This window comes from Heloderma suspectum, chromosome 1, assembly GCF_057233095.1.
Source record: "Heloderma suspectum isolate Gila_16-S chromosome 1, 16-S_ref, whole genome shotgun sequence".
NCBI classification, from domain to species: Eukaryota; Metazoa; Chordata; class Lepidosauria; order Squamata; family Helodermatidae; genus Heloderma; species Heloderma suspectum.
The window spans coordinates 392,669,445-392,690,311 of record NC_139458.1 but is presented as its reverse complement, the minus strand read 5'-3'; the positions used below and the strand labels follow the sequence as shown (position 1 = coordinate 392,690,311).

The window sequence follows — 20,867 nt, the reverse complement described above, 5'->3', positions numbered from 1 at the left end:
GTTTGCTTTAAGGATACAGTAGTATTGCTCAAATGTTTACAGAACATCTTTATACTGATAGCACTGAAAGGCCCTGAGTATTCTTTAACTAGTGCATTACTGTCTCAGCTGGATAAGAGGGAGTCAAGACCTAGGAAGATCCCCAAATATAAGTGACCACTGGATTTCCTATATCCATGCATTCTAAGGAATAACAGAGCTATCCTGGCATAACCATACTAATAACGTGGCACAATACAGACTTCTAACATCCGCACATGCCAATTTTCAAGAGCTTTTACTGTCATTGGTTACCCCTCACCCAAGGAACCCCGGGGGAATTTTCATTATCTGGAATGAGATGAAAAATGCTCTGCACCCTGACAAAACTCCAGCTCCCAGTTTCCCTTTGGGGAAGCAATGCCAATTAAACAGGTAAAGCCAGTTCTCATGGTAATTATTTCATTACTGAGAAAACATTTGTTTCAATGATTCTAACAGTGATACTCCAGCACTTGTTTCAAAGACTTTACTCCTTTTTTTATTTGCATGTCAAGGGAAAGACATATTAGGGAAGAAACATGTCTCATGAATAATTACATCCTGATTCTCTTTGCTGCCCAGTTATGGCAATAGAGGAGTGGCTTGTGGCAGTGTAGCAATAGCAGCATCCTGTCCGAAGCATATAATATGTCCATTCTACTATGTTGCCTATCAGCTGCAACCCCACTACATTACTGTGAATCAGGTGCAGATTGCAGAGTTGGCATAGCTGGCTATGAGAGTATAGCTACATTTACTAGCTCAAACTCAGCTGAACTAATACCATTACTAATCTGTCACCTATGGCATATGAGTTTGTTAAAGTTTGTTGTGTTGCTGCTACAGCAGCAAAATGTAAGCTACCATCAGGTTTCCCTTTCAAGCTGATTGCTTCTTTTACGGGTCAGACATTTTATATTCAAATACCATAAGAAGGCCCCTTATTTATAGATAACTTCAAAAACAGGGAATGATAAAGTAAACGTACATTTTTCTAGATCTTAATCATGAACTCTTTTGCTTTATGGTCCTGTAATAATAATTGTTTATATATCATATATCATTACTCATATACTGTTTAATCAGTTTCATGGATATTAAAGGGATTAACAGATTTTAATAAAAATGGTCAGTAAATGTTAGCTGGAGATACAGATTCTCTTTGAGAACTAATTTGACTTGGACTTGCTTGTTTCTCCATACTGTCTTTAACAGCTTCTATAAACACAAAATAAAAGATTTCCACATACACCCTCTACAGAATCTATTAAACTGAAGCCAGGGTTATTCAGTTCCTACCACAGAAAGTGTTTCCTACTATTTACTACTAGTGTAAAGCCCGTGTCACCATGGGCGCTAGTAGTCTGAGAATGACTGGATGAAAGTATGTTTGGCCATTTCCCTTGTGACTGGAACAACTTTCAGGGGCATTTCCTTCATTCCTTCTCTTTCCTCTGTCAACTTTCCAATGATGTCCCGCATCAGCTTCCCTTCAGTGAGCATCCCAATAATATGACCTCTTCCCACTACATTAAAACAAGCCTCCCCCCGCCATGGCAAACGGGGTCTTCCACCCCACCTCCCTCCCTCTCATTCTCACACAAAATTAACCTCCCTCCTCCCAATAACAACCCCCTGCCATTACATGAAAGCACAGACTGACCTACCCCTCCTCTGTTGCAGGGAAAGGGGGTGTTCCAAGCCCCCACCCAATAAGCCCCACCCCCATCTTCACCTGGGCCTGAAAAAGAAAAGGTGAGACGGGAGGGGGAGGAGAGAAGAAAAAATACCACCTTTCACCTGCCCTGAGCCAAAGCCATCCAATATGGTGCCAGTTTTGCGTCCCACCCACTCCTGTCTTGTCACCCTGCTCACTCCCCCCCCCACAAACCCCCCACACATGCAGGGCATAATAGGAGGAGCACCAGCAGCCCCTCCCTCCTCACTGATTCTTCCTGTCCGAAACAAAACAATCCATGGGAGAGCGTGGCCATTACCCCTAGCAACCAGCCTGAGACCTAGCAGCGCCCCATGAAGCCTGCCTGTGAAGCAAAATGAATAAAAACAAACCCAAACAGAAAAAAGGAAAGCATGAAAATGCAGATAATGGAGGTCAAAAATATGTGATGTCAGATCAGGCGCTGAGCAAATAAACCGGCTCTGAACCATAGAGCAATAGGAGACTGTACACATACTGTCTTGCTATTAAAGCTTGAGCTTTGAACTTTTTTGAAGTTTAAACATTTTCTGCATGTCTACGCTGCTCAAGCTTCAGTTTTTTAAAGAATGAGCAAAATCGCTCCAGTAGATCTCTAGTAATAAGCATTACACTACCATATTCTTATATAGATTAATCAGTGTGATCAGTGGATAGAACTGAATCTCAATCTGGAAACTCTGAGTTCAAGCCCTGTCACTGATAAAGATTCATTGACCCAGTTCACATGTCATGCTGGACTATTGTGGGAGAAGTGGAGTGTGTGAGCCATTTCCGATTTCACCGAACAACCCAAGAATGCCCTGGATTTCATGATGTCTGATCCTGGAAACTCTGGGTTGTTTATTATTAAACAGCCCCCAATTCACCCACAATTACTTATGGTTTGTTGTTGGATTAACTTTGGATTGGTTAACTGATAAACAACCCAGAGTTTCCAGGTTTGGACATCATGAAACAACTCAGGAAAGGGTTCCTGGGTTGTTAACTGAAATTGGAACAGGTATGCACATGGCTCAGGTGCTCTGCTCCTCCAGCAATTCTTGGGTTAAACCACTCAGGAATAGCCCAGTGTGGTGTTAAGACTTAGGCCTCAATCCCACACAGACCTACAGCACAATTCTAAGCATGTTTACTCAGAAGTAAATCCAAATGCATTCAAGGAACTTACTCCCAAGCAAGTATTGTTTAGGATTGCAGCCTTCATTCTGCAGTAGATTGTGACCTATATTTTCACAATGTTTTGCAATCTGTTCAAAATAGTTTTTACTCTCGCAACAACCCTGTGGCTGGGTGAACAGAATATTGAATCTCAACCTGAGAGACTTTGGTTCTAGTCATATGTGTGCCACACTCATTGTAAATACATTCACTGTAAAACATGCTATAACATGTTTTTTGGTGTTGAATTAACAGAAACAAAATCAATCACAACAGATTGCAGCAGGAGAATATCACACGAGGAGTCCTAAAGGATCCAAGTGTGGAAGACAATTCTCAATTAGTAATGCTGCTCATATAAGGAGTTCCAACGATTTTGGGGGGAGGGAAACCTACCTCAAAATGGATATTATGAAAGTCAAATTGCTTCAAAAGAGAAGCTTTCATTTGCTTGATGAAGAGAACTGGCCTGCAGATCTAGTAAAACACATTAAGAGTTGTTTATATTCATTGCCCTTTATCATAGCATGATATATAAAAAGCAGTATAATCATGGTATATCCATGTTAGAACATCCAATTAGCTGTTTAGAAGAGTGGGCAAAGCTGGATTCTGTTCTACAGCTGCCACAAAACAGCTGATTGGAGCAATTCCAGTCTTTCTAATAGTGATCCATGAGCTTGGCACAGGGTGGCCATATGGCCTCTTTTACACAGGATAGTCCTCTTTTTGAAGGGCTGCCAGATGACCAACCTCTATTTGAAGGGCTCTCCTGGCCAATTCCAGTTTAATGATAAAGAACCATAAGAAGTGTTGCCTATCTGAACAGCAGACCAAACAGGCACACAGGTCACCTGGTCACAGTGGTCTACACTATGGTGATATGTACTCTATTTCTATTTCAATTATAATTATTTATAAATTGCATAAACACACATATATATTAGCATATGCATACTCTATGCAAATCACTATCTTCTGTCCTCTTTTTTGGTGATACGTTTCCTCTATTTTGGCAATTTATGTAGCTACCCTATGCTGGAGAAATATACAGATGGCTCAGCAGAACTGATGGAATAGCTCTGCTTCCCCTCTCTTCCTCTATTGTAGCTACATAAATTAGCCATATAATGAGTATTACAATCCTATTGCTATAGAATTTGAATGTACTGTATAACTAGAGATACCACCCTCTTTATATCCTTCCCCTGCTCATTGTAATCCAAGCAGTGCAAAATGCAGAACATTTATGTTGTAAAAAGCTGGGGACTGTAGGAGAGGTTATATGGGATGTACTCTGCATCAGCAGAGCTATTACTTTCTCCTCCAGAAGATCCTTGTGGCCACTGGCCCATGTAAATATTAGGGATTAGGTATTGCTGCTTCAAGCAGAATTAGTTGCCCTTCCATGTTTTGAAACTCACAAGTTGTGAGAGAGTCACAAAGTACAGAGATGCTTAAAAGCTAGTTATACATGCAAAGGGGGAGGGGAAATGTGTTAATGAAAGGGAATCATGAAGTTATGTTTTAATTCAGCATTTGTAACATTTATTTTTATAAATAAATGCCCACATGGGTGCCCAATGAGGCTCACATAATAATAGATGAGAACAATAAAATCAGTTTAAAGACAAACTACTTACTAAAAATGGCAGCAACGTAAACAATAAAAATCATATTTAAACAAAACCACAGCCTTTCTGAAGGCTGGGAGGAAAGGAGTGAAACAAGCCCCCCTGAGGGAGGGAGTTCCATAGCCTAGGTGCCACCACCAAGAAGGCCCTGTCTTGCATACTCATGAAGCATACCTCACATGGTGGTGGGAGGTGGAGCAGAACCACCAAGAAAGATCTTAGCAGGCTGGCAGTCATGCAAGAGCAAGCAGGGAGCTGCTTAGTGCTTCCTTTTAGAAATAAAAGCAGGGTACAGATAAAATAAAATGATGGTCCTTCAAATATCCTTGGCCTAAACTGCATAGGGCTGGTGTGAGGAACTTCTGGTCTGTGGGCTGGACCTTGCCTGCAGGCCTCCAATTAGCCCACAGCCTTCCCTCCTCTGTACACAGCAATTAGGCTTGAAAAAATCCTTCCATTGAAGTCAGAGGGAGGGGCATGTTCATATATGTATATACGAGAATACAAATTTCTTTGCGATGTAGCCTCAGAGGCTTGGAGTACCTCCTACCAACTTCCAGCTATGCCCCTATCTGGACAGGGATGACCTGGTCTGAGTTGTCTATGCTCTGGTAACTTCCAGGTTATATTACTGCAATGTACTCTACCTAGGGCTGCCCTTGAAGACAGTTCAGAAGCTAGAGCTTGTGCAAAATCCAGTGGCCAGACTGACAATAGGGATGAGGAGGTCCAAACATATAACACCAATTCTGGCCTATTTGCACTGGCTGCCTGTATGTTTCTGACCCTGATTCAAAGTGCTGGTTTTGACTTATAAAGTCTTACACGGCACAGGACAATACCTGATGGAGCACCTCTCCCGAGATGAACAGACCTGTACACTATGATCAGCATCTAAGGCCTTTCTCCAGATGCCACCTCCAGTGGAGGCTCAGAGGGTGGCAACGAGAGAGGTCCTTCTTGGTGGTGGCCCCCCAATTCTTGAATGATCTCCCTGACAAGGCCTGCTTGGCACCGACACTGTCATCTTTTTGGGACCAGGTAAAACTGCCCTCTTCTCCCAGGTATTTAGCAGCATAAAATGAGTTTTAATTACGTCTTCGACTGTCTTTGGCGGATTGTTTAAAAATTGTTTTTAGATATATGTTGTCCATGTATGTGTTATCTGTCTTTTATGTTTTTATGCAAATGCTTTTTTGTACTGTGTGTAATGTCTTTTAATAGTTTTTAATTTGGGAGAACTGCCCAGAGAGCTCCAGCTATGGGGCAGTATAAAAATATAATAAATGAAATGTGCAAGAATGGCCATGTGTTCTGTGTATATGTGTGTGTATGAATAGGTGTGCATGAATGGGTGTTGTAGCTTGCGTGTGAGAATGGGTGTGTGTACTATGTGTATGTGGTACATCTATGTGAATGACTAAGTGTTTTAAGAGCGTTGCTGGATCAGATCAAAGGTCTGTCTAGTCCAACATTCTGTTCACACAGTGGCTATCAGATGCCCCAATGGGAAACCCACAAGCAGGACATGTGCAACAGCACCCTCTCGCTCATGTTCTGACTCGCATACTGCCTTCTATACTGAAGGGAATATATAGCTATCATAACTAGTAGCCACTCATAGTCTTATCCTTTATAAATTATGTACGTATTATGTGGGAGAATGGCTCTGTATGCATGAATGAACTGGTGAGAATGGGTATGTGTGTATGTATTATGTGTGGCTGATGTGTGTGTGAGTGTGCGCGCGCACATGTGTAGGAGAGAGTGTGGTTTTGGCTGCTTCCACTTTGGCTCCAGTTCCATTTTTTTGTGGAGGACCATTGACCTCTGGCATATGGCCTCCAGGTTAGCTACAAGGGAATGCAGTCCTTGGACTAAAAAAAGTTATTCGCTCCTGGCATAGGGCTTTAAAGGTAACTACCAGCACTTTGAATTGGGAGACATACTGGGAGATCATGCAGATTCATTAGCAACAGAGCCACATGCTCTGAATAAGGATCCTTCATCAACAGCCTGGCAGCAACAGCATTCTGGAAAAGCTGTGGTCCTTAACAGCCTTCAAAGGCAGCCCCACATTGAGTGTGTTGCAATAGTTCAGCCTGGATGTAACAAGAGCATGTGTATTAGTGGCCAGATCTGCCTTCTGAAGAAAGAGTGGCAGCTGGGAAACTTGATGTGCAAATGCACTCCTGGCCACAGCTGCAACCTGCCTCCAGGAGCAGGGCTGAGTCCAGAAGCACTTAGAATGCAAGCCTGATCTTTCAGAGGGAGTGTCACTTCATCCAGAACAGGCTGAACACCCATTTCCAAATTGGCTTTCCTACTGACCCAAAGCACCTCCATCTCATCTGCATTACGGTTCAGCTTGTTAGTCCGCATCCAGCCCATCACAGCCTTCAAACACCGATTTAGGATATCAACTACCTCCCCAACATCTGATGGAAAGGTGACATAAACCCTAATCAGGTGCTAGGGGGAAAGAGTAACTCACAGTGGAGTGGTGAGCGGGGCTGTGCTTGAGTAGCCCCACCCACCAATGTTACACACATTACATTGCGCCCTCCGCTAGCTTCTGCATATCCAGCAAGAACATCAGTAGGCAGGGAGCAAGTGGGAATTCCAATAGTGCCAAATCAGCTCCAGGTTTATTTGGTTCAAACCTTTTTTTGGTATTTTCCAGTCTAGTTTCCAGCCCATTTTTGGAACTGGAACTGGCTTGGTTGTCTTGGTGGGAATGACCTGCACCACGGAAAAAGTGTTTGTGTGGTGGGGGTGGGGAGTGCAACACTGTTGATTATCCTGGACCTTTCAGCAGCTTTTGATACCATCGACTTTGATACCCTTCTGGACCACCTAGCCAGGACTGAACAAGGACCCCCCTGTTCTGTGCAGTTATATAATTTTAGATTCTGAATTTACTTACACAGCACCCCCCACCCCACACACTCTTTAGATGGAATGTGTATTACTTTACTTACTTCAAATATTGTAAGCCAGCCCTGCTGCATTTGGGGTCCTCCTGCCCATTCTGCTGGCTGGGGCTCTGGACATCTGCCCAAATTCCTGCCTTGATGACAACACTATGGTACCTCTGAACTTTTCCAAAGGGCAGACTCTAATTTTTAGATAAGCAGCAAAGATAGCTTTATTTTATTTATTTTGAAATAAGTATAACTAAGTTCACTGGTATTTACTCCATAGTAAGAGTCCATAGGACTGAGTCTGCATGCCCAATATTGCACGTTTGACAATATTTTTTTTTTAATAAGCAGTATCACATGCCACGTGGCAAACCCATTTGTAAAGTAGCCAGGAGGGCTCCTGTTTAAAGAAACTGAGCTATGATCATGGCTTGTAAGTCATAAAAGCCCTTGTCTTGTTAAAATTAGCACTTATATTACATTTTAAAATGTCTAATTATTTGCTTAGACTGTTTTAATTATTTGATCTGGAATCGTTATCTTTAATAAAAGGCGGCTCATTAATATTTACCCTAAGGATGCGGATTGTTTCCAATGCTGGTGTTCTAGGTTTTTGAGCTCATCATAATTTCCCATACAGTTTGAGCTTTAGTTATAAACCTGATGAATAAATATAACAGGAAATGAATACAGGAGACAAATGTATTGTGCAAAATGTTACTCTTTAAACTCTTTCAAATTCAGAATTCAGGGAAGTTTTTGCAGGACTTTTGCTCTGTTGTAGTGCTTTGATGAATGAGCTGTACGTAGACTAACAATTTCTAGTTTACTTCGAACATGATCCTTACTTATCTGCCACAGCTCTGACTTTGAAATCTCTTCATAAACGCTTTTTTTTATCCCTTTGATTGCTTTCCAATTATTTTGGTTTCTCAGGTACAACAATATCAGCTACAATTTATTTCACAGGGAAAGAAGAAAATATTTTTCCCATTCTCAATTCACTTTAACAGTGTTCAAAGATTTCAGATATTTGCCCAAAAAGATTTTCAGCCTAATTTACAAATGTTAAGCCAGAATATTAGATTTAAGATGTTTTGTTCCTCTGGTTTCACTGGACCATACTTTCACATTAATGCTTAAGATCACAGTTCATATCTGCTTGAATTGAAATATACAAATTGCATTCAGTAGGAAGAACTATCCGAAGGATAACTGCAAATAAGCTGTTACATCGATAAATAGTATCCAAACACACATTCTCCTCTACCCTTCCCAGCATAGCTTGGAGGGCAGACACAGGGAAACAAAAACACACATATTTGGTGAAGCTTCTGGGTAAGAACATTCTCAATGTCAAGAAAGTCTGTTCATATAATGAGATGAAGGTAAGAGTTCATCTTGTCCTTCTCAACAGCTTTTCTGAGACAGCAGATCTTCTTTCACCAGCTCATACATTGTCCACTCTTGCCCATATCATGCTGAGAGGAGATTGCACATACTTCTTCACAGCTAACCAAACCAAGCTGCTAATTCTCAGGGTCTGCAGAGTTTATCCATCTAGTGGGCTCCTAGTGAATGCAATGAGAAGGGATGGGCAAGAAATAGCTGGCTGAACCACAGGCATCACTGTTCTGAAAGCAGAGATCGCACATTGTTTCCCTGCAGGAAACAACTGGATTTGTTGAGTTTCCAAGGAAAATTATTTCCGTAGTTGTGGAACTGTCACAAGAAAATCACTTTCTATCTCCTTTTAGTACAAATGTGATGCATGATTCAGGTAAACGTTCTTATCTTAGAGAATGCAACCTAGACAAAGGGAAGGAGATTGTGGGTGCTTCCTGATGAGGCCTTTTATGGTCCCACTGCCCTGCCTCATTTATGAAATGTTATAAGAGGTCTAGTTGACACACTGTTTATTTGTGCAAAGTCCCTCTCCAAAGACTCCTGACCAAACTTAGCAATCATGGAATAAGAGGAGAGGTCCCCCTATAGATCAGTAACTGGTTAAAAAACACAAAGCAGAGAGAAGGAATAAATGGTAAATTCTCCCAATGGAGAGATGTAAACAGTGGGGCTCCACAAGGATCTGTATTGGGACCAGTGCTTTTCAATTTGCTCATAAATGATCTGGAATTAGAAGTGAGCAGTGAGGTGGCCAAGTTTTCTGATGACACCAAATTATTTAAAAAGAGATTGTGAAGAGCTCCAAAAGGATCTCTCCAAATAGGAAGAATGGGCATCAAAATGGCAAATGCAGTCAATGTAAACAAGTATAAAGTGATGCATGTTGGGGCATAAAATGCAAATGCAGTCAATGTGAACAAGTATAAAGTGATGCATGTTGGGGCATAAAATCCCAACTTCACATATCACATATAATCCGATGGGATCTGAGCTATTGGGGACTGACCAAGAAAGAGATCTTGGAGTGGTGGTGGACAGCTCAACGAAAATGTCAATGCAGTGTGCGGCTGCTGTGAAAAAGCAAATTCCATGTTAGGCAAAATTAGGAAAGGAATAAAAAATAAAACTGCCAATATCTTACTGCCCTCATACAAATATATGGTGCAACTACACTTGGAATATTGTGTACAGTTCTGATCATTGCACCTAAAAAAGGATACTGTAGACTTGGAAAACATGCATAAAAGGGCAACTAAAATATCAAGGATCTGAACCAACTCCCCTATGAGGAAAAGTTACAACATCTGGGCTTTTTAACTTAAGAGAAAAGGCAAGTGAGGAGAGACATGATAGAGGTGTACAAAATTATGCATTTTTGTGGAGAAGGTGGATAGGGAGACATTTTTCTCCCACTCTCATGAACATGGGGTCATCCCATGAAGCGGACTGGTGGGAGATTCAGGACAGAGAAAAGGAAGTACTTCTTCACACAGTGCATAGATAAACTATGGAATTCACTACAACATGTAGTGATAGCCACCAGTTCAGATGGCTTTAAAAGAGGATTAGTCAAATTCATAGAGGATAAAACTACCAATGGCTACTAGTTCTGATGGCTATATGCTACTTCCAGTATCTATACCAGTTACTGGGGAAAATGAATGGGAGGGTGCTCTGCACTCAGTTCCTACTTGTGGGTTTCCCACAGGCAGCTGGTTCACCACTGTTTGAACAGAAAGTTGGACAAGATGGACTAAAAAATGGTGACAAGATGGACTAAAAAAATGGACCACCATGGTCCTTCTTATATTCTTATTCATGAAAGGCCATCTCATGCCTTGAGGGGGGTTGGACTTGATGGTCTTACAGGCCCCTTCCAACCCTACTATTCTGTGCAGAGCACATGCCAGTATTCTAGTCTCAAAGTTAAGAAGACAAGAAAATGATGCTGCTGGGACCAAAGTCAAGAGAAAGGCTCACAGCCGTTTACTGTGATGGAGTTGGTGAAAAGTGTTTCTGACCATCAGCCTCATCCATCTGGAGTTAGGTTTTTTTATCCCATTCCCTTGCAACTGCTGCCTCCGAAATCCCCACCCTGAGACTACACTATCTTCCCCAACCTGGTGCCCTGCAGATGTGTTGGACTGCAACTCCCTTAACTCTTTGCCAGCATAGCTGGCTGGGAACTATGGGAGTTGCAGTTCAACACATCAGCAGGGCACCAGGTTGGGGAAGACTAGATACAGCTTCTCAGTTGAGAGGCACCTGTTGTATGGCAGTATGTATGTATGTGTCAGTTCAGTTATTAGAAAACAGACATTGTGCAGTGGGTTTTTTATTGCCTTCACTGGCTGTCATCCTTTCAGATTTGAGCCCAGTATTAGTATGTCCTCACAATCTTTATTGTATTAGGAAGGTCAAGGAGTCTCAGTATTAACTTTACAGAGTATAAAGAAAGTAAGCTGCCAATCTTTGAATCCAGAGCCACCTGAGTAGGGGAAGTGAAAACACTGCGGCTAACTAGAACAAAGTTTTAGTGCGAGTGTCTTGCTGAATTCAACCTGAAGAATTACTAGAGCAGCAAAAAACTGAATCTGGCCTTTATAAAGGCTGGTTTTGCACATGCACAACCCTCACTTTTTCTCACCCACTTGTTGATTCGCAGCCCAGCCAGAGGCCTAAAAAAAGCATCCTTTCAGAAGTGCTGAGATAAAGTAATATGGACGTTTCGCCTTTGGTCCTGTCATAAACTGTCACATTTTTAAAGACCTTTTGGAAAAAAAAAAAAAGCATCCTTTCTCCTCTTCACACTCTGCCTCCTTTAGGCAGCCCCCACCCCCACCTCTTTCTTCACCACTTTGCGAAGCCCCACACAGCGCTCAGTGACCAAGTCTACGGTGACGTCGCTGTGGCGTTTGAGCTGTCCATCACCAACTGAGGCTTCAGTCATCAAGTGGCACCTGCGAAGCGGGCCGGAGACTCTGAGGTGGCCATCTTAGGCTGAGACCCCACTTGGGGGTGAACTGACCGAGGGGTGCGGGGCGCACTCCCCTTCTCCCCTCCCCCAAATAAGTTACTCACTGTAGTAACAGAGACCGTTGGCCTGACCTCGCGCCGGGTCTTGACAGTTGGGGCTGCTCCCGCCGGACCGTTGGCCGTTGAAGCGGGCCTCGTGCTGCTCCCCCCACCCGGCGGCCACTAGACTGGCCCTCACTTCGCGGCGGGGAGAGACGGAGGGCCGAGGGGAATCCCGCTCGCTCGCTCGCTCACTCTCTGCCTCCGCGGCGCGCACGGCGTGTCTTTTGTGTTTGTACACACAGAGGCGGCCGCGGGAAGCCGAGAGTAGGCAGGGAGGACGGGGCGTGGGCGTGGCCTCCCCTTCCCTCCATTGTGCGCCATTGGCGAGCGGGCGAGGAGGGGGCGCGGCCTGGGCGGGCGCGGGGCGTGGCCGAGCGGCGGAGACGGCCCTCACGAGTCAGCCATCTTTCAATTGTGCTCTCAGCCGCCGTCGCCCGCAGCAGCTTCGGCGCCTCCTCGCTCTTCCTTGCCTGCTCGGCAGCCGCGCTCGGTCTCAGCGGACGGGGGTAAGTCGCCAGTCTGCCTCCCGGGACCCCCCGGCCTGGCTGGGGAGCCGTCCGGGCGGCCCCTTCAGCCCCCCGGCAAACTTCTGGGGGGCCAGGAAGAGCGGTTGGGGGGCAGGAGCGTCCCCTTCCTCCGCCTTCCCGAGTGCAGCCGCGGAGCTCGGAGTGCTCCTTCCCTCAGCCCCCCGGCCCCACTTTGCTCGGTCGCGGCCCCCCTCTGCTGCCCTCCCCGCCACCCCAGACCCTCACTGTCCTCCTCCCCAGCCCCTCGCCCGCCGCCTCAGCCCCTCGGCGCCCCGGATCGGCGCTCGGAAGCGGCTGCACACTGGAGCCAGTTGCCAGCCCAGGGAAACTCTCCTCGCCTGCCTTCCCCTGCTCCCCACAGTTGTTGCTCAGCTTCACCATCTTGTCTCTTTTCTCTGGTCACCGACCATATTTTTCCCCCGATTGCATAAAAACAATAAAAAGGCAAGAAAGGTGCCTAGGAAAGCCTCGGAACCCGGTAAGATTTGGGGCGATTCGGAGTCCAAACTTTTCCTCTCTCCCGCAGCCTGTCGGACCCCACATAGTTTGGACTTCCTGGGGGAGAGATATATTTTTTAGTATGATTGTGTTGCTATTTTATTCCCCCCCCCCCGTCTCTCTCTCTCTCTCTTTCTCTCCCTGCAAAGGGACTAGGGCTGCATTTCGTGATTGTTTCCATTTTGTTGGGGATGAGTTTGCCAGCGAGAGGCGCTTGGGAGCGAGGCAGCCTTAGGACTGGCAATGGTACAGGCGGGAGGCAAAACCGAAAAACCAGCCCCCCAAAAAGTTCGTTGCTTTCTTGCTCTTAAAAATCTGACTCTGTCCCCCACCGTTGGCCGCGTAAAATCCGACTTGTGTGCGGCTTCCATTTGTTTGCCTTTGCCCGCACGGCTGAGCTTAGGAGGGAAACGGCGCCTTCTTTGCAGGAGAGCACTTTAAGGCTTTTAGTCCGCTCTTCCCCCCTATTTTCCTTCCTGTTTTCCAGTGGATTTTTTTGTTTTTCTCTTTGCTCAATGCAAGCTATAAATCAGCGGCACGTCCCCCCGGCGTTTTCAGTAATTATTGGCACTTTTTTTTAGCCCACGGGAAGGAGGGGGGAGAAGAGCCGTTTCTTCTGTGTTGTGTCGGAATCGCCCTCTGTAATCTTTGCTGCATCGTTCCAATTTTAAGCCCTGGGCTGTATTTGAGTGATCTACTGAAATCACTGGAATTTATTCGACTCTTAAATAAATTAGGTCGGCGACTCCCCCGACCATTTTACCATCCAGTTCAGTACTAGGAAGGGAAGGATTTCTTTCTGTGGCAAGCTGCCTGCTCTTTAGCTTGGTACTGGAGGTGTGGATCTGCAGCCTTGTAATTGCTTTTAAGGTTTTGGTGGCTCTTAACATCCGAGGTGCCTTTTTTTCTTGATAGGCAGTTAAAAACCAATAAATCTGCGTTTTCGGGAACGTTTTTTTCCCTTTCCCCTACTGGCTGCTTTGTTACGGTATAGTGATCGCGTGGGTGATATCTTACCGATAGGTGTAAGGAAGAGAACTTCGCGGGAACATGGCTCGTACCAAGCAAACTGCCCGTAAATCCACCGGTGGGAAGGCGCCCAGGAAGCAACTCGCGACAAAAGCCGCTCGTAAGAGCGCGCCCTCTACTGGTGGGGTCAAGAAACCTCATCGCTACAGGTACAGAAATAACCGGGAAGGGAAGCGTGGTGATGTGATAGTCCCTTAACGACGCGGAAATGTTGATCTGAGTGCAACTTTTTGCTTTGAGGAAATGTCGACGCTTTCTTCCTTTATCACTGAATCGAGATTATTTTAGCAGCCTCCTGTTCTCTTCACCCGACTTCCAACAATTTATCTCCGATCTATAATACATTTTAAATTGAAATTTTCCAAAACAGCTGTAGAATTGCCTATAATACTAATAGAACTATTTTATTGACAAAATCAAGTTTAAAATAAAATATTAAAATACCATTCTTAAATTTAAGATAAATAAATATTGTTTTATCAGGTACAGGATGTAATAATAAAGCCTGCTGATTAAATAGTGTATTGTAGCAAAAATGTCTGTACATTTGAAACTTGCCGAGCCTGAACATTTTTCATTTATTTAAATTAGTTCAGCTTCTCCGTTGTTACTGTAAAACGGATATAATTTGTACGGTGTACCACTAGAGGGCAGCAGCTGCCTCCAGATAAGCAGGTAAATAGCAGGTTTACACTTATAAAACAAATTCTTCTTAAGGTGTGTATATAAAAAAGGATAAACTGTAATTGACATAACTCGACAACCATTTTCACCTTCATCAACTTTCACAGTAAAAAGGAGAGAAAACAAAATGGGTATAGAGAACTATAATTGGGCTTCCCCTGGTATTTTCTAGCATTCTGTTTTGGACTGTATTTTTTAAAAATTGAAATCTATTTGTGTTCTAACAATGGGCTTGCTTCATTTGTAGAAGGTGCCTTGCGCAGTATACTTGTTTGTTCGTGTCTCTTACATTATCAAGCATTCGGTTTCTCTTTGGAATTTTGTGCGCTCTGTTTTTCAGAGGGGAAGATAAAAAGCTTATTGATCTTGTTTGGTGTGTTTTTTTTCTTTTTTCATTCAAAGGCCAGGTACTGTGGCTCTTCGTGAAATCAGGCGTTATCAGAAGTCAACTGAACTTCTGATCCGCAAACTTCCTTTTCAGCGCTTGGTGCGTGAAATTGCTCAGGACTTCAAAACAGATCTGCGTTTCCAGAGCGCAGCTATTGGTGCTTTGCAGGTAAATGTTATGTTGCCATTTTAAGCTGCCCGTACAAAAGGCAAAATCCTCCTTCATTGATGATACATGTCACAGTTAGTCTAAAAACTTCCAAGTGTGTCCTCTCCTCAATATATATCAATGCTTTCCACCTATAACTTCTATATAAGCAATGTTTATGTAGGTAACCATTTTGTGTTCTCTGATAGGTTTGTATCTAATTAATAGATGTACTTGCTTCTAAATATCTTTTCCTATGGCTCTTTTAAAGACTAGATAAAATTAAATCAACTATTGTCTTATGCAGGATGTGGGTGTAGTTTTACCAATACAAATTGCACCCAGGGTCCTTTCTAGAGTGCAGCCATTGACAGTACTGTGCTGTTGGTACGTGAGGGAGTATGTGATTGGTTGCTTCCATATGCTCTCATGTTGTTATTGGTTGAGCTGTTTCTATGGTCAGTCAAAACTTCACATGATTGGTGGGTTTCAGAAGTAAGCATCCATGTGTTGTAGGTGAGCTGATAACTGCCAGAGTTTAATCTTCCAAAAGTAGTTTGCTTTCTTGAGTGAAATCTTGGATGTTGAAATGGAAATGGTAGGATTTTAGTTACAATCTCCTGAAGCAATTGCAAACAAATCCATTATTTTTCCCTGCATTCTCTTAATATGCATTATTTGGTTTTTACTTCAACATGAAGTGCCACAAAATAATTATAAGCCATTAAACAGGGAGAAGTTTCTGTTCTGAATGTTAGCTATGTTACATTGTTTCAGAATGCTTAGTAGTTTCTGACATTGACAAAGTTCCAGTAGTGACCACACATGATGTACCCTTCCTCTTTCTATACATCAGTAGGAAGAGCGTGGAAAACTTGGCATATGTCGGGGGGGGGGGATGTATCACACACTGTGTGATACATGATCTTTGAACCCTCTAGTAAGACGGAATGCTGGATTGGTTGGATCCAACAAGGCAATTTGCATGTTCTCAAGTGGAATGCAAGAGTTCACTTGCTTGGAATAGCATTGTCATAAAGTGGGGATATCAAAATATAAAGTGGAATTTGTGCTTTAGAAATGCTGCTTACAGATCTCTTTCCTGAGTGTTCCCACAAGTTACTGTTGTTTAAAGCGCTATATGTGGACAATTCCAGTATGTTTTCCAAAAGTAGCAAGGTAAATTATTCCTTCCCATGTGACAAGCCTGTATAAAAGAATGACGTATGGGAGCATGGCTAGGTTGGCATTGGAAAGCAGCCCTTAGTTTGTAACTGTTATACTTAGGGAGAAGTGTTCCTTGCATTACAGGCCTATTAGACAATCTCCACAGCAGTTCCCAGAAAAGAGTGAACATATCTGTCCTGGAACTTGTATAAGCCCCTGTGTTCATCAGCATGTTCTGCCTGTTCTGTATGATGTAGCACTGCTACTTCCTGTCCTAAAGGGACAACAGGAAGTGCTTATCACTCCACAATTTTACAAAATGGCCAGCATAAAAATAATGCAGGCATAACACAATGAAGGTGTACATGTGGAAGACACCATATATGTGTCTACAGGACACATGCAGAGTTTCAGCCAGAACAGTTGATGAAAACGTTCAGCACTGGCTGGAGCAGGCCTGCACAGCTTGTGACCTACCAAGGCCAATGCAGTCCACCAGTTATCTGTTGTAGGCTGTTGGGTGCCTGTATGATCCACTTCTCCCCCCTCCCCCTGTTTTTGAAGTCCCAGGCAGATGGCTGAAGAATAAGAAGTTGATTGAGCCCTCGGTGGGCTGCCATATATGGCTAATGGGCTGCACTTGGCTTGATGAGTCAAACCTCCAGTAACCAGGATGCTGTGAGGTCTCTGGCTACCCATCACCAGATGATTTTTCTCAGCTGGCAGAACTGCTGAAATCAGAGTGCAACATTATGGCTAGCCGCCAAAGGAACTGTTCCATTGTTTGGCACAATATGGCATAGTTGTTCCATAAAGCCCATAATATATCTACCTACCACGAGCAGGTATTGCCATCTCTGCCTTGTATGTATTCCACATGTAGATAGATTCTGTAACTTCTGTTTCCACTTCTAAGCTGTGAAAGTTGTGGTCCAGAATTCCTAAGATAACAGAAGTTGGTAGGGACCCAAAGGTCATCTAGTGCCATTCTGTGCACTGATGAAAGTTCCAAAAATTAATATTATTCAAAAAGAGAATGAAACGAGTATTCCAGTTATAGTTTGAAGGAAGTAGAGAGTAAGAACGGCCAAGGTGAGTTGCACTCAAGCTGTCTGTAAGGACTCAAAATTCTTGTTGACATGCTTCCGTGGATCTGCAACACCTCAAAGTATACCCCCACACATTTCCTTCTCTACCTGCAACTTAGGTCCATTGCATTGGTGAGACTACAACATTATCCTAGGGTGGAGTTCTTGCATGTTTAGACAGAAAAAAAAGTCCTACAACTCAGAGTATTCCCCAGCCAGCATGGCTGGCTGCGGGGTGCTGTGAGCTGTAGGACTTTTTTCTGTCTAAATATGCAGAGGATTGAGCCCTTAGCTGCCCAGGTGGTGAATCAGGATCCAATAGGGGCTTGTGAGAGCTGTGAATGAGTTGACAAGCTGCAAGTAGATAATATTGTGGGGTGGGGGAGAATCCAAGATAAATGGCTAAAGATGGTCAACATCTGATCCAAAGGTGGAACCAATAAGTGGGTTTTAGAAGACAGGGGAATTGCATAGTGGGATAGTTTGTAAAGACCACAGAAACACAAGGTCTAAAGTATGCCTAACATAACTCACAGGGTTGCTGTGGGGATAAAATGGAGAGGAGAAGGATCAGGTTCGCCCCCTTGGGCTCCTCGGAGGAAAGGTGGGATATAATCGTAACTAATAATAAATGCATACAAGAACCTTTCTGGGGTTTCCCCCCTCCCAGCATCATAAGACATTTTAGAAGAGGGACATAGCATAAGTGTAAGTTTGTAACTGCATGAGGATTCTGTTTAAAACATTCAAATTGTTTTCTTCTCTCAATAGGAGGCAAGCGAGGCCTACCTGGTTGGCCTGTTTGAAGACACCAACCTGTGTGCTATCCACGCCAAACGTGTCACAATCATGCCAAAAGATATCCAGCTAGCACGCCGCATACGTGGAGAGCGTGCTTAAATTCTGCTAAGATGGATCTGTCATTCTCAAAACAAATAAAATCTCTTCTTCCTGTTATTGGTAGTAATGAACGTTAGATATTTTTTTTCCATGGGGTTAAAAGGTACCTAAGTATATGGTTGCAAATGGAAAAATAGAGGACAGAATCGGGTATTGGCAAGTTCTTTTTCATTTTCATTTGTGTGTGGATTTTTAATATAAACGTGGGGACATATAAAGCATTATTGCTATCAAAAACCATTTCAGTGAACAAATTTCAACAGTTCAACTTTATAACAATTATAAATATGCCAGTCAAACTTTTCTGGACAATGCCAGCATTTGGATTTTTTTAAAAAAATAGGTAAATTTCTTATTGATGGCCACTATATGGTGTCTGTAACATTTTTATCATACAGTAGATTCCATCCATTCACTATACTTTTCTAACTAAGTTGTCCTACATGCAAGTACATGTTTTTAATGTTGTCTGTCTTCTGTGCTGTTCCTGTAAGTTTGCTATTAAAATACATTAAATAACATTTGCTTATTTTGGTCTTAATTTTTAACCCTGCCACTTTGACTACTAGTTACCATAAGTCAGCATCAATGGAAGTTTATTAAACATGCTTTTAATATGCTGCATTTATGCTGAGAGCATCTAGGAATGTGTGTTATGGCTCAGATTGAAAATTATGAGCAGATGAAAATTTGTGAGTACATCTTGGAGATACACATATAAGGGCTGTTCACATACATTAGCCTTGTGATGGATGAAGGCCGCCCAATGTACTTGAAGCAGGACCACACACATGTGGAAACAATTGCATAGTCAATGGTATTTCCATAAGGGTAGTTGTACTCCAATATGAATAGGCTATCAGGGTTGGACTGATTTGGGGTTGCTTTTTCAGTCTGCAAGTATAAAAGTGGCACATTAGTTACATGAATTGGTCACCATAAGCATGAATGACTAGCTTGTATATCATGAGCAGTCTGTCTGCAGTTCATAGATTTCTCTTGCAGTTCATGCTGTGAAAGCTGGTGGTCTGTGGTCATGGCCTCTGAACTGAAATTACTACTTCCCTACTTGGTTTTAATCCCATATTGGCTGCTGGTGGTGGGGAACCCTTCGTCATATGGACTGAAAAAGTCCGATAAATGTGGCTGTGCAAAGGAGACATGATTGTGTCTGGGCACTCCATTTAAATAGCTTCATCCCTTGCTTTTCTGCTTTCAGCAATTATCCACAGCATAGAATTGTAGCCAGGTGAGTTTCTTGGATTCAGAGGATGTTTGGTCTGTTTCATTTCTTGGCTCCCACTTACAATTACACTGCCAACTTACACAAACCAAGTTGTAATGAATAAAAGGTAAATCTTTAAGGAATAGACTTGGCTGTTGGATAATGCTGGGGAACTACAGCATTTGTGCATGAAATTTATTTTATTTGCAACATTTGTATACTGCTCCACATATAAACAGATTCTGGAGCGGTGAATGAAAGAAAATGAACAAATAAGAATGAAACATGATATTAAAATTATTCTTTAAACAGTGGTAATAAAATGGAGGCTTGTCAACCAAGGAAGGCTTCCTGGAAAAGAGCTGTTTTTAGGAGGTGCTGAAAACAACCCAGTGTTGGTGCCTGCCTGGCCTCCAGAGGCAGGGAGTTCCATAGGAAGGGAGCCATCACACTTGAAGGCCCTTCTCTGGGTAGACTGCAGTCAGACCATACATCCACGTGGAACCACCAGGAGCATGCCCTCTGATGACCTCAGGGATCGGGCAGGTTGGTATGGGATTGGTTATTCCCAGCTGAGGTTACCTGCGTCTGCATGCATATGGCCCCTACTTAGATTGGGGCAAATAAGTTTTACCATTTTTGATGTGTGCTTTTTAAACAAGTATTTCAAGCTAGGATTTGCTTGAAAATGTTTATCCAAATTCATCATGGCAGTTAGGGATGTACAAATTACTTAACTGCTATTCCGGCGCGGGCGGGGGGAGGAGGTGATCCATCCCTCTCCCTGGAATCCTCACTGGCTGGCTCCGAAGCCCCAGCGATATGGCCACCATTGCCGTATTGCTGGCTGGACTGATGTACTGCGGACGCAAATGGCGTCCGGCATAGCAGACGCCATTTGCGTCCCTGCTCTTTGACATGATAGGCTATGTAAATCTTTAGCCTATTGTGCGAAGGAACAGGGATGCAAATACGCCATTTGCGTCCCTGTTTTGTCACTCAATAGCCTACGTAAAGATTTACATAGCCTATCACGTCAAAGCAGGGACGCAAATGGCGCAGCGGACACCATTTGCGGCCCCAGTCCATCAGTCCAGCCAGTGATACGACAATGGCAGCCGTATTGCAGGGGCTTTGGAGCCGGCACCAGGCAGGATCCAGCCGGTGAGGACTTCGGAGGGAGGTGGAGGTAAGAGATCCAAGCCTCCGCGGACTTCGGGGGGCTGGATTCAATAGAATCCGGCCTCATTGGAGTCCATGGAGGATTTCTCC

General features: G+C 43.5%; 1 protein-coding gene across 1 annotated transcript; it reads left to right on the top strand.

The window, feature by feature from the left end:
* Positions 1-12,358: 12,358 nt before the first annotated feature.
* Positions 12,359-18,891, top strand: H3-3A (H3.3 histone A). Its single transcript, XM_084828649.1, has 4 exons — positions 12,359-12,448; positions 13,991-14,145; positions 15,083-15,236; positions 18,242-18,891. Exons 2-4 carry the CDS (start codon positions 14,018-14,020, stop codon positions 18,368-18,370), a joined length of 411 nt encoding a protein of 136 aa, XP_084684775.1. The 5' UTR covers positions 12,359-12,448; positions 13,991-14,017; the 3' UTR covers positions 18,371-18,891.
* Positions 18,892-20,867: the final 1,976 nt, after the last annotated feature.

What these genes read in the sequence shown, in the direction of transcription:
- H3-3A (XM_084828649.1), top strand. Translation starts at nt 14,018, where the DNA reads ATGGCTCGTACCAAGCAAACTGCCCGTAAATCCACCGGTGGGAAGGCG. An exon ending in AAGAAACCTCATCGCTACAG is followed by an intron (nt 14,146 to 15,082) that starts GTACAGAAATAA and finishes TTTCATTCAAAG; the next exon opens with GCCAGGTACTGTGGCTCTTC. An exon ending in CAGCTATTGGTGCTTTGCAG is followed by an intron (nt 15,237 to 18,241) that starts GTAAATGTTATG and finishes TTCTCTCAATAG; the next exon opens with GAGGCAAGCGAGGCCTACCT.